This window comes from Alternaria triticimaculans (assembly GCF_023758025.1).
Source record: "Alternaria triticimaculans strain BMP 0046 chromosome Unknown scaffold_19, whole genome shotgun sequence".
NCBI lineage: Eukaryota > Fungi > Ascomycota > Dothideomycetes > Pleosporales > Pleosporaceae > Alternaria > Alternaria triticimaculans.
The window spans coordinates 159,591-173,615 of record NW_026055976.1 but is presented as its reverse complement, the minus strand read 5'-3'; the positions used below and the strand labels follow the sequence as shown (position 1 = coordinate 173,615).

Here is a 14,025-nt window from a genome sequence, read left to right as displayed (position 1 = left end):
TTCGTTTGCCCAGCACGTCTCCTCACCATTGCATTCAAACTTCCTTATAAGCGACTGCTGGCATTGCGCCCAAGCCTATTGACGATCGAATCGAATCGACTTGCTATCTCCACTATACCAAGCATGGCACGAGCAACCAGGAGCTCCGCCAGAGCCGATGCCGTGCAAGCGCCTGCCATTGGCCAAGAACCAGTACAATTGTCGAGTCCACCGACTACCCCGGAGGCGCGCAATGGACGAAAGAGGAAAGCAGTCAAGGTCGAAGAGTCGCCAGACGCGGCTTCCAAGAAAGCACTCGTCACACCAAAGAGCACAAAGCGTGCCAAGAAGTCGGCAGTAAAGCAGGAAGATATCAACGAACTCCCACACAACCTTGGTGCTATCCCCACTCTTCCCATAAAGAGCGAGGAGGAAGAGAGCAAGCCTGCAGCAAAGAAGCCCAAGAAGTCTGCAAAGACAGCCAAGCCGAAGAAAGAGGAAGTCGGGGACCTCGTTGCCAAAGCGACTACCACCACCGACGCGTCACCTAAGAAAAAGAGCAAGGCCAAGACAGGGGGCTATGGCCTCACTCCAGGCCAGACACCATATCCAAACTACCCTCATCCTACGGCCGAAGAATGCGAAGAGGTGACGCGTCTCCTTTCCAAAGTCCACGGCAAGGTCGAAGCACCCAAGACCATACCCGCGCCTTCTCTTGAAGTCTCCGGTTGTGGAGAGGTACCGTCTGTCCTCGATGCCCTCATTCGAACACGTCTTTCGGCTGCGACGTCCGGCACCAACTCATCTCGCGCATTCGCTGGTCTCGTCGCGAAGTTCGGCATCCTGAAAGAAGGCGTTGGCAAAGGCAGTGTAGACTGGAACAAAGTGCGACAAGCAGATCAGAAGGAGATCTTCGAGGCGATCAAGAGCGGCGGACTCGCAGACGTGAAGAGCAAAGACATCAAGAAGATCCTGCAAATGGTCTGGGAAGAGAACCAAGCGCGACGCGACGAGCTTTTGTCTTCATCAGACAAGGCCCCCGGTTCTGCGAACGAAGCCGAAGGGGAAAAACACGCAGAGGTCGAAAAGGCAGATCAGAACATCGTCTCACTCGACCACCTACACCTCCTCTCCAACGACGACGCCTTCAACGCACTAACAAAGTACCCCGGCATCGGCCCCAAAACCGCATCCTGCGTCCTCCTCTTCTGCCTTCAACGCCCCTCTTTCGCCGTCGACACCCACGTCTTCCGCCTGTGTAAATGGCTAGGCTGGGTACCTCCCCCAGGCGACCCTGCAGGTCTCGCACCCGGTGCAAAAGGCACCTTCGCAGGCGCAAACCGCAACTCAACGTACGCGCATTGCGAAGTCAGAGTGCCTGACCACCTCAAGTACCCGCTTCACCAACTACTCATCAAGCACGGAAAGAGCTGTCCGAGGTGTCGCGCGATAACGGGCGAGAGTAGTGAAGGATGGGATGAGGGGTGTCCGATTGATCATCTTGTTCAGAGGACTGGTGGGAGGAAGGAGGGTGGCGGTAGTCCTGTTAAGGAAGCTGGGGGCAGTGCGAAGAAGAGCAAGAGCAAGAAGAAGGTGGTGGATGAGTATGAAAGCGATGCGATGAGTAGTGGGTTGAGCGACGCGGAGAGCGATGTGTTGAGCGATGTGGTTAGTGATGCGGAGGTGGAGGAGTCGGACGAGGAGGCCGAAGCGTCTGAGTGAAGGAGACGAGTCTATTTTGCGTCATATGAGGGCATCTATTTCGGTATTTAACGGTTAAGCCAGGGGCCGCCCGTCATTTCTTTCTCATGTATACTATCTCCTCATATATTTTCACATCTAGCATTTGATAATCTATCCTAGCAATCCTTCCGCTATACCTTGTTCTCGCCAGTCATCACACATGTCCCTCGACATAAAGTTCCCTATCATACGCGAATGCAAATTCCTCATCGCAGTACCAGCCCGGCGTGCGTATCGCAAATCAGCACATTACTTGATCCACAATACTCAATGCTCTTGAAAAAACCTTCTATTTGAAACATACAGGCACATATCGACAAATATGCCCGCTAACCTCATCAAATGCCCCCATCACCCCCCAGCGCCCCAGTCAAACTCTTCATCCTCCTTCCCAAGAGATCATCCTCACTCGCCAAACTAACCAGACTCTTTCTCCTACCGCGGTCACTCTTCATCCTGCCTCTTTCCCTTCCAACCCCTCTCACACCATTCGCAGTCTCATTGCCGTCTTTCTGCGGACTCCTCCTCCCCTTCCCCAGCACCGTCATCTCCAACGGCCTATCCTCATCCGCCGAACTCGCCGTTCCACTCCGACGATGATGTCTCCTGCGGCTGAACTTCGGACTCGTGAGTCCGTCAATAGCATCCGCGAGGCCTATAGTGCCAAAGTAATCGCCTCCTTCCCTTCTCCTTGTAGTCGTGCCCGCGGCAGGAGTATACCCCGGTGTCTCGGCGTCGTATCCATATCTTCTCGAGTCTGTTTCTTCAAAAGCTTCGGTGATCCATTTTCCGCATTTAAAGATATACTTCCAGCCTTCGGGGAATACACCGACGAATTGGAGGAAGCCATGGCTTATACCGGGGACGAGATCGACAACGACGCTGTCTTCCTCGTTGAAACTGCCTCGTGCCCAATCTAGTCCTAGCTCTTTCGCTGCGACCCATTCTGCGCGTTTAGCTTGTCTCAACCGCCCAGCGAAGATGACGGTATCGTCGACCAAGGGGTCGCGCTCGCCCGTCAACATCCACGTTCGAGGAAACTTCGCTAGGAGAGACTCTGGTGCCAGAAGAGGAGAGAGGAGGTAGTCTGTGCTGAAATCGGGACGGTGGTGCGGGCCGATGTAGAGGATTATCATGGCGCGCATCATTTCGGGGGTGAGGATGCGGTCGTTGAAGTAGGATATCATGCTGGACATTGCGAGGCGGGTTTTGATGGCTGTGGCGGGAGGTGCTGGCGGGGGAGCACCACCAGGGGTTGGAGGTTGGGTTGCGAGTGGTGTTGGGGGTAGACTTGTGCTTTGGCTGGGTGGTTGCTGGAGAGTGGCGGTACTGCTATCTTGGCCTGTGTGCGCGGCGGAGAGTTTGATCATGGTCTGGGGGGACGTAATGTCGCCGCCGTTGGCTTTGGGCATAGATCCATTGACCATGCTCACTTTGGTGCGCTCGTCCTCACTATCCGAATCATCAGAGCCGTACGGGGTATTCGGTGCGAGTTGTCGGTAGTCGTCGCTCTTATGCCGTAAGATAGGTCGGTTCGTCTTTCTCACGCGTCGGTCGCGGATGAGGGCCATTTGCTCATCCGTCATCCAATTCCCGATGTTCATGTCCAGCGCTGGGTAGATCAACACCACGCCGATCGGAGGTGGTATAGGGGATTCGCCCTGCCATCTCCGTGTCTCGGTGGAACCGCTCTGAAGTATCATAAGTATCATGGCCACAGCCAAGTTCCCGCCAGCTGAATCGCCTGAGACGACGACCTTTGGCTCTGCTTCTCCTGACAGGCCCATGCAAGTTCCCCTCGACGCGATGATCATGTGATAGACGTCGTAGCATTCGTTAAGCGCATATGGATATGGGTGTTCAGGCGCCTTCTTGTAGTCTAGACTGAGGACAGGCAGTCCCGTCTTGCCAGCCCAGCCCATGAGCTTATCATCATGATTCCTAGGGTTCATAGCAACAAAACCACCCCCGGGGATATCCAAGACAACTTTATCTTGCTTCTTCAATGCGCTCCGTGGTCCGTTGAAGTACAGCCAACCTGTTACTGGCTCTTTGTACGAACTAGCCCTCGGTCGTGGTATGCGAATCTGGCGCGGCGGGTACACCATCAGCCTTGGTCGCATCATGCTCGTCAGCGCGCCGAGATAGGGTGTCGTCCCTTTATTCCACGCCACGCGTAGGTGATCCACTGTGAGCGTCGCTCTGATCTTCCTGACTTTCTCATCTGCCTGCTCAGCACATATCATGTAGTATATGCTGAACACAATCGACAGCAGATCCCTCACTCCTTTCCGTTTTATCCGCATAGCAGACCAGAAGCCTGCATCCAGCGCAGTCGTAACCCATGTCGCGCGGAAGTATGAACGCGAGTACAGGCTTGCGAGGGGCTCGGGACACTCAAGGCCAACGAGCTTGCCGAAGTTGCGGGCGACGTAGAGGTAGAGGAGTGTGATGAGGACGGATTGCCAGACTGTGAGTTTCTTGGAGAGGAGGGCGGATACGCGGCGAAGGATCGGTGGGCCATGGCGGTCGCCTCTGTGTGCCTATTAGCATGCAATGGTTGGTTTGAGGATGTTTGCGTAGGCTTACCTGTAGAGGTAGAAGGACCAAAAGGACACTACAGCCAGTACTTGTATCTTCCTAAACTGCACCGACGGCCGTCCCAATACATGATCTATCATGACTGTACCTCTCTCCCAGCACAAACAGCTATATCGAACCCAGTGAATACAGTCGCAGCTCTCCTGTGCGTCATGAAAGGCGTCAAGTCGGGTCTCCACGTGGTGTCGCAGGGCTTACGGCGTCGGTAATGCGTGTGTTGTAATTCGTAAGCATGTGAATGTCACGTCGCAATGTCAAACCCGGTGTGGATCCGTCTGGGGTAACGGGGAAAGGCGTGGAAATGGGGGAAGGCCAAGTCAGCCGTCCTGCGTGGTTTGTCCATGACTACAGGAATAGCCGTTCAGCCCGTCGACAAGCGGCGGCGCATTAGCTGGTTTGAGGCTGTGTGGTTGGGTGAGCGTCGAGCATGTGACAGGTTTGTGGACGAAGCGTGCGTGCGCTGCCATCATGTGAAAGCCGCGCTATGACACGTTCTCGGCTTTGTTGCTGTTCGCCCCGAGGAGGCTAGTCGCGCACGTGTTGCACTAGCGTCACCCGCCTGAGCCGCAGTCGGACATTACCTACTGCACCTCTTTATCACGTTCACTTTATAGGACTCACATGCTTACTTCCGAAGATGCCAGAGCGACAAGCCACGCACGAGTTCCGTAACACATAATCATCATATACGTACAGGCACAGTACACAATGACCCATTGCTAACACGCGACTTACAGCTGCCAAGATCCATTTCGCTCAGCACCTTAGGCCCTCTCGGATGGAAAGTATCACTAAACCAAGAGCTATCAAACGAGAAAACGCCCAGTCATCACAGACAAGGACACTAGAACATTATTTCGAAAGATATGATGTGCCCTGTTTACTGACAGCTACCAGATCATTCTGCAAGGCTGTGACTTGGCATTGACCTAGAAGGCTGGAGATCCCGCGTCAAGCTGCAAGGCTGAGATACGGAACTGATCTAGACTGCTAAGTTTTTGGTTTCTTGAATTGGCGACACCCCTCATTGGAGATGATCTGGTTGTATAGGTATACCATTGATTCCAGAAATTGTGGGTCTCGTCACCGATGAGCCTTCGGCCTACGAGGCTGAGATTTGGCATCGGTCTGGATTGCTGAAATCCTGCGCCAACCCACAAGACTGAGATGCAACGTCAAATAAGTTGTCAGTCCGTTACGCCCAGCCTTGCCTTTTGGGCGAAACCGTAATCACCACATTTCCCGTGATTCGTCGAGAAGTCGCACGGCTGCTACGAGAGAACTGCTACTGGTTCCACAACATGTATGTTGCTGCGCGCCCAGATATCTGTAGCCTATCGCGAGGCTAGAAGACTGCTGGGGTTTGCATCTCGATACTTCGAGGTCGTCTAGCCTGGTTGCAGTCGTTTGGGGGCGTTCTTATTCCGGATCAGACAGCCACCGCACTTATCTCAGCATGGGGCCAGCTTCAGATTTCATGGCCTGATCGTTGCTACACCTCCCCTTGTTTTCTCTTTTCCACACCAGCCGGTCGAGAGCTTGTGTCTTCTCTTTAAATCGCCATGACGACTAATAGCATAGATTCCAGTTTTGCGCGGCGGGTTCAGCCTGGATCAAACGGCGACATCTCTAAACGCCAGGATATGGGAAGTTCGCAAGCCCCTCCTCCTCCTCCACCAGTCACTTCAGAGCCCCCTCCGCCTCCGCCAGCCAGTTCACAAGCGCCTCCGCCAGCTCAATCTTCCGCTGCTCCACCACCTCCATCTTCCGCTCCTCCGCCAGCTCAATCTGCCAACCCTAGTAGCTCTGATTCGATCATCTTTGATATCACATCCGCAGTTGGTGGTTTACCATCTGACATCGCATCGTTTGCTCAGTCGATAGGTTCCGAGACTGATTTCAGTTCTACTATAGCCCCGCTAGCCTCGAGCACGGGAAGAAGCGACGGCGCATCGACTTCACAGTCACCGGACGACAGTGCGCCAACGGCAGCGTCAGAGAACAACGATACAGGTCTAGGAGGCGGCGCAATTGCTGGGGTAGCCATTGCAGGTGTCCTCGTTGTAGCCCTCATTGGGGGATGGTTCTTCTGGCGGCGCAGGAGACGCACAAGAAGAAAGCCCACGAGCACTGAAAATAACGACCAGACTGGAACATACGGAGATGGAGGCATACCAGAGCTTCATACGCAAGAGCGGCCACAAGAAATGGCAGGAAGTCGTTGGGCGCAAACACAAGAGCTGGATCCTACACAATACTCCAAGTACGCCACAAATGGATCTCATGAGCTAAAAACCGAGTCTGAGCCAGTTGAGTTGCTGAATGGTCCCGACGAATACACTGCACCAGTACCGTACCACGTTCCGCAACGATCACCCGCTGAAATGACGGAGACGACAAATACTACGCAGTTATCGAATGTTGAAGCGCAACGGAGAAGAGAGATGGAATGGCTAGAGATGGAGGAGGAAAGAATACGGAAGCGGCGGGAATTGCTTGCTGTACAGGGCGGGGCGAAAGGCTCGTAGGTGATACTTCAACCGGCGATCGCTCCACGAGCCTAATGTCCTGCCTGACCAATCGACCGGCGGGGTCCTCAAGCATCGTGTGCGCAGCAGATCCTTACCTTGCGACAAGCCAGCATCGGTTGCAAGATCGCACACGGAGACCGCGCAGTGACTTACAATCGAGGAGGCTCTGTGATTGGCGTCGTCAACACAGTCTCATCAGATAAAAATTGATAGACTAGCCCATGGCATTGGGTGTGAGTCGCAAAGGATCCGTCTCAACATCTATATGATATCTAAATATTCCTTCGAACATTTGGTTTCTCACTCAAGTTTCAGTCGACGTACTACAGCTACTTGGACTCATTTCCAGTCGAACATGTACGAATCAAACATCAGAGTACACATGACCATCTACATGTCCAGTGTAGAAGACTCCAGACGTTACCGTCTGCCGACGCATCGCACTGAGTCAAAAGCAACCAACACGTTCCTGCGACCCAAACTGCGACCTCTATACCCACTACTCTACAATATGCATTGAAATGACGATACAACCCTGATTGTACCGGTACACAAGAAATTCTCGTCGAATGAGATGTTGGTCCTTCATGCACAGCCTTGCTCGCTTGACTGTGCCGCAAACACCATCTCCACGTTTGATTCGACGGAACGTCACAAGACCTGTGTGGAAGGGCCGATGCATGATTTTCAACGTGTAGGTAGGTGGGTACCTTTGTATCTTTGACCTATCGCATAGAAGGCATGCTCGTGGCGATGTGCAGCAGTATGTGGAGGTACCCCGCCCGTCTGCGATGATGTATTCATCTTGGAACGACCTGCTGGACACGGGTTTATCAGCCCCTCTACCTTGACATTTGTACGAGCTTGTGCTCCGATATCCTACATCAAGCTACATACATCGAGCCAGCTCTTTGCCGTCGCATGCACTATCCCGCAATGTCCGATTCACCAGCTAACACATACCCCTGGTACGTCGAGGAGTGGAGTTCTGGGGGCTACCCAACTTCCATATCCATCTCAGACAGCGCAGACAATTGGTCAAGAACTCTGATGATACGCGTGACCCCCTCGCCACGCGGTATCGTGCTGCCCGGAGAAACGCACATTGTAACGGTTGGAGAAAACTATGTTTTCTCTGGTATTGAGATTTCGCTCACGACAGACCCGGATCAGATATTTCTTCGCCGCAGTCCGATCACGTCAGAGTCGAGCGTTGTGGAACAAACGTTGATACCGCCGGCAGAAATCCCAAGACCAACTTCCACGAGTGATGGCGGGGATGAGACAGCTTCGGCAGCTGATGCGATCACTAGCTCAGGAAGCTCAGGCAGCTCAGGCAGCTCAGGAAGCTCAGGCAGCTCAAGCTCAGAGAGTAGCGCGAGTGAAATACAGTCTGAAGGTAGCAGTCAATCTACCGCAACCGCATCCGCCAACGAAAGCAGCAGTCCAAGTCTAGGAGGCGGCGCAATCGCCGGAATGGCTATAGGCGGTATACTCGTCCTCGCTCTGATAATCGGGGGATGGTTTTTCTGGCGACGAAGACAGCGTTCAAAAGCACGATCATCAGGTTCGGGCGACGACGAACAGGGCACGAGGGTCGTGAGCACTGGAGGGCCACCGCCACAGTACTCTCCGCCGGAGAAACAACCATATATCCCAGATCATCATCAAGAAATGCCGGGCGATATAGTCATGCCAGCGCAAGAATTGGATCCAAATCAGTCCGCCAAATATGCGACGCACGCAGCACGGCATTCTACGAGTAAAGCAGCGTATCAGTATGAGCCGGCTTATGAGCTTCATCCTGATGGTAGACCAGCTGAGCTACCGCACGGAAGAGGGGAAGATATTACGATAGCGCACACTCATAGGCCCCAAACACCAATGAATCAGACCGACGCTGGTGAGGAAGCTGGAGTAAGGAGTACTGCGGTGTCACCAAATGTAGAGGCGCAAAGAAGACGCGAAATGGAGTGGTTGGACATGGAGGAGGAGAGGATACGGAAGAAGAGGGAGACGCTTTCTATGCAAGCAAGCGGGAAGAGTCCATAAAGTCTTTGGGGTTTTGATGGCACTTGTTTAGCACACTCCATTCTAATATAATTTCTAGTTCGAACAATTGAAGCGCAGGATTGTGAGGCACAGGCGACACGCACTAGGCCCAAAGCATCGAACGTCATGTGTGATGTTGGCCGCATGTTCGGCCTGAAGGACATCGAATCAGTGCGCAACCGCATATGGAGAATTGGGGGCCAGAAAAAGCTGATTGGACAACGCGATCATCGAACTGGGTGCGGCACGGTGACCTCTACAAACAGTTGCCGTGAATCAATGAAGAGCAACAAGCGCATCTAGCGCAGAAAGCCGCCTGCTCCTGCTTCACATACCTTCTCTATTGTAACCGTAAGGTGTGGCTGACACCCAGGCCATATATCGTTTATAGCAAGCTGCATTCTTGCCCGTTGGTTCAATTACACAGAGTTGGAGGACGAGACTGTCCAGCGAATGAACGGAATGCGCAGTTAGTACAACACCTTAGCCGCGCTCGCAAAGGAAAGCGCTTGACTGAGTTCGGCGCTCAAATCAATCCCTGGACCTGGGTGTAGACCGATGAGTTCAACCACGCCACGATAAAATCCCCCAAACCTCGTTCAGGCTGTATATAGACACGCTGAGGCCCTAATCAGGGCGCATAGCCTAGATTATCTTATACCGAAGCAGATACCCGCTTCGTCACTGTCTAGGTCCACATTTCGAGTCTTCACTTCGTGCAGTCGCATGTTCGTTGAAGTCTGTTGTTTAAGCAGCGTCCCGGTACCACAATTGCCAGAATACTGCAGATACGTTGAACATGTCTACATCGACATGGCAAACCGAACGGATCAACACCAACACCAACGATCCGTATACGACTACTCTGCGCAACGACGATATCCCGCTAGCAACAATCACAGTACACATAACACCAACGCTTGAACTTCGATTTCCAGAAGCCCCACCCCTAGAAACAAGCTCCACCATGACATCAGGTCTTCTTTACATCTCTCTCCGAGGCGAAGACGATGGAATGGCGATTCTGTACTCGACTCGTACGGACTTTTCATACTCACGGAGTTTGGCATTGGCCAAGTCGAAGTCACTAAACTTGTCGTCTTCAACGAGAACTGGGGATTCGATCGCGTCCAAGTCGCCTCGGCCTAACCGAACCTCACGCCGTAAACATACCTCAAGCGGCACTATTGCCGGCGTAGCGGTGGGAGGCGTCCTCATCCTCGTGTTCATAATAGGTGGCTGGTCCTTCTGGCGCCGAAGAAGACGCGCAAAGTCTACTACAAGCATGAACGCGCTGAAGTCTGAAGGGCAAACGGGACGAGATGATGAGAAGATACTCCCCGATAACCCCACATCCGGCGCGCGTCAAGAGTCGTCTGGCGACAGTCACGCACAACAGTTTGACCCTTCACAATCATACGGAGACAAGGCGCATGAGCTTAAATCTGATGATGTACCGGGAGAATTACCGCATGCCGCAGTGGGTGGAACAAATGGTGATGAAATCACGGGGTTGCCTACCACGGCCACTGCAAGAGATGATACTGCTTCGCATGTTTCGCCACATGTAGAAGCGCAAAGGAAGAGAGAGTTGGAATAGCTAAGGACAGGAAAAGAAACGATACAGAAGAGAGTGGAGACGCTTTTAATGCAAGAGGGTGGTAGGGCTGATGAGAGAAGAGAGCATGAATGAATGATCTTGCGAGGTGAGCGAAGGAGATCGACGACATAGTTATTGTCTGGCGAAAATAAGGAAAACTTTCAAGGTTTAATAGACCAGTCACTGAACTGGCAGCGAGACGGTGGTTAGACCTGGACATGTGGGAAGTTTGCGTTGTGGTTGACGTTTTCGGGGCCAGAATCATCGAGTGGGTTGACCGGTGACCATGTAAGCTGCATTTTCGCCCTGCACGGCACAGCCCGTGACAGTTTTGACATGCCGAATCAACGTTCGCTGAGATGGATAGAGTTGGGGGCGAACAGGCCAATCCAGCAAATAGACGGCTCGCGCAGCCAGTACCGCATTTCGGCATCGCCAAAAAGGGTAACCACTAAACTGCATGCGGCACGCAATCTATAAACTGATTCCAACCCTTGTGCGACATCCAACAGCCCATTCAGGCTGTACCCATGGTGCGATTCCATCCAGGACATATAGTAGATTGTTGGACAACACATCGAAGTAGGTGATTCTCCGTCGCTATCTAGCTCCATCTTTCGAATCTCTTCGTGCTTAACTCTGCATATTCCTGGATCTGTCTCATTCTGTTGTAACAGCAGCGACCAATTACCGCAGCCCGGATAATACTGCATGATTACCCAGAATGACAGAATCAACTTATGAAATAACATGGGTCACCAGAACGATCGATACGGCGATCGAGACTTCGTCTATCGAACATCTTGTCTGGGAAGGTACACGGTTCTTTTCAGTTACGGTGGTACCGTCACCATCGCTCGAACTCTTAGTTGAATCTGATGATTTCCGTTTACCACTCTTTACGATAACAGGAGGGGCAGAGCCTCGATGGGTGGGCGAGCTCGCAGTGTCTCTCCAAACAAGCCCCTCCCCGGCAATTCTGTGGTCGGTCCTAGCTACAACCACGGGAGAATCAACAAATCCGTCACTGAGTTCGGCATCTTCAACGACAAATCGACCGACCACCACAACCAAGCCACCTCGTTCTACCCGAACCTCACGCCCTAATCCTACTCGAAACCGCAAATCCAAGCCAGGCGTAGGGAGTGGTGCAATCGCTGGAATAGCGATAGCAGGCATTGTAATCCTCGCCCTCATAATAGGCGGATGGTATTTCTGGCGACGCAAGAAGCGGAGGGCACAACCACCCGCGGCGACACTCACCGAAGACGAACTAGCCAGGCGAGAAGGTGATGGCGACAAGATGGTCCTCGATACGGATCATAATGCGACCAGAACAGGAGCGGACCAGACGGATTACCAAGAGATGTCTGGCAACGGCCTTACGCAGGAACTGGATCGGTCGCACTCGTACAAACATGCGATTGGCGGCGCGCACGAGCTTAGGGCTGAGGATCAGCCGGGGGAATTGCCATACAATGGGATGGAGGAATATCGACGAGCACATGAGGCTGGGGTCGTCGGTACACACGATGGAGGTGATGGCGGAGATATGGAGATGATACCGGCATCAGGAGCGAGGGATGCAACGGCACAAGTCTCGCCACATGTGGAAGCGCAGAGGAAGAGAGAAGTGGAGTGGTTGGAGATGGAAGAGACGAGGATGAGGCAGCGGCGAGAAGCACTTCTACAACAAGGTGGTGGTCAACACACGTAATATATTGGAAAGAGTTTGGAACCCGGCATTCTGAAACAGTGCATACAAATATCCCAGAACACATCCTATCAAGCCCATCCATCGCATCCAGAGACCTACACAATATATCCCCACAACCATCCCCCAAGCCCGCCAAAGCCACAGTCACCCCTACTCAACAACCTCAACCTTAACCTCCTTACCACTCACCATATCCGCCAACTTCGTCTTCATAACCTCCAACTCCTTCTTCGCATCCCTATTCTCCTTCCCCCTCGCCCTCTCATCCGCAAGTTCCTTCTCGAGCCCCAACACCTTAGCAGTCAACAAAGCGTTCTGCTGTCTCACCTCCATGACCCGCTTCTCCATATCCTGGTCAACAACACCCTTCTTCGCCTTCTCGGCGGCAAGTTCCCGCTTCAATATCTTCATGTCGTTCTGCAGTTTGCCTTGCTGCAGGACCTTTTCGTCGATTCGAGCTTTGGTAGTACGATGTAGTGTGTTTAGTCGTGTGAAGCGCTGCTGAAGGGATGCCATTTCAGCGTCTTTGGCTTCGAGAGCGCTGCGGTGCTGGGTCTCGAGCTCGGACATGGAGTGGCGGAATGCGCATAGTGAATCGATTGCTTCGTTGATCCGGGTGTGGGGGTTGAACATCTGGTTGTTGTTAGTGGACTGAGACGCCTACGACTGCGTTGAGGTCTAGTGGACGTACGGGGCCGGAGTCGTGCGGCGGAAAACGGGCTGCTTGGACGCCGTGGCGCGCTGAGAGTGGGAGGTATGTGCCGAATATGGACGTGTCGTTGGGTGGGGGATTGGGCGGGGGCATGCTGTTGGAGGATTTGGGTGTTGTAGGTGTTGACGGAAGGCGAGTGGATGGGCGGTGATCCTCGTGCGGAGAGGGATGTCGCAGGAAGTGGTGGGAATCTGGCGGTAAGGTGGTAACGGAGAGAGATATTGTGAGAGTGAGAGGGGTCGGAAGGCGTGCTGATAAAGCTAAAGAGGGTATCGAATGGACTAAGAGAGGGGGTTGCGGAAGTAGCGATAGTAACGTGACTGACATCTCGAAGTAAAGGTGAGTGGACGACGAATCAGAGCCGTCTAGAGCGTTTGCACTGCGACGCGCTGCGGTGTGGGTATCGTCGGTACATACTCGATTCAGTCAACAATTGCGGGGCATGCGCTACTCAAGTCTCGTTTGCTGTTTTGACCGGAAATGACTGAAGTGATTGGACTGGGAGGAGTAAGAACAGCAATCACTATCGTTGAAGATTGTGTATAATCTTTGGAGGTACTAAGACGGACCTTGATGGACGATACCACTTCAATACGAGCTGGAGTTGGCGAGAACTAAACCAAAGTGATAGTACGTGCTGGGCAATGGTCCGCAGCAGTCAGAAGCGTCCTCGGTTTGTAGATAGTATACTCATCGTCATCGCCAATATCGCTCCCGGGGCCTCGATGATTCCTTATGATCTCAACAGTGCCAACCCTAGTATATGTATCCGTCGTTCCCTCGACCTTCTCGATGCATATGCCCACGTGGCCGGTGATCATCATCGCACTGCAGGATCTGTAGTCAACAGAGTCAAACATAGCAAAAGCATTGACCAGTGCGCCGTTTCCGAGTTGAAGCTTACACGATGGAAACTGTACCGTATCTGTGTCAGCTTTGACCTGTGTGACCAGAGTTAACGGTCCTCTGATGCGGGCGGACCCAGCCGTAATTTCGCCAAAGGGGTCCAAGCCGCTGTGAGTGATGTTGCACTCTTCGAGATGGGCACAATAATCGGCCCACATGTTATCAGCCTCGTGTTGATAATCGT

General features: G+C 53.0%; 3 protein-coding genes across 3 annotated transcripts; 1 reads left to right on the top strand and 2 right to left on the bottom strand.

The window, feature by feature from the left end:
- Positions 1–123: 123 nt before the first annotated feature.
- J4E78_009203 (uncharacterized protein) lies at positions 124–1,701 on the top strand (the record flags this gene model as incomplete). The annotated part of the gene is made up of 1 exon (XM_049369797.1): positions 124–1,701. One exon carries the CDS (start codon positions 124–126, stop codon positions 1,699–1,701), a length of 1,578 nt encoding a protein of 525 aa, XP_049218427.1.
- A 359-nt stretch (positions 1,702–2,060) lies between these two features.
- On the bottom strand, positions 2,061–4,403 carry J4E78_009202 (uncharacterized protein; the record flags this gene model as incomplete). The annotated part of the gene is made up of 2 exons (XM_049369796.1): positions 2,061–4,257; positions 4,312–4,403. 2 exons carry the CDS (start codon positions 4,401–4,403, stop codon positions 2,061–2,063), a joined length of 2,289 nt encoding a protein of 762 aa, XP_049218426.1.
- A 7,970-nt stretch (positions 4,404–12,373) lies between these two features.
- J4E78_009201 (uncharacterized protein) lies at positions 12,374–13,028 on the bottom strand (the record flags this gene model as incomplete). The annotated part of the gene is made up of 2 exons (XM_049369795.1): positions 12,374–12,856; positions 12,915–13,028. The coding sequence occupies 2 exons, from the start codon at positions 13,026–13,028 to the stop codon at positions 12,374–12,376; spliced, it is 597 nt and encodes a 198-aa protein (XP_049218425.1).
- Positions 13,029–14,025: the final 997 nt, after the last annotated feature.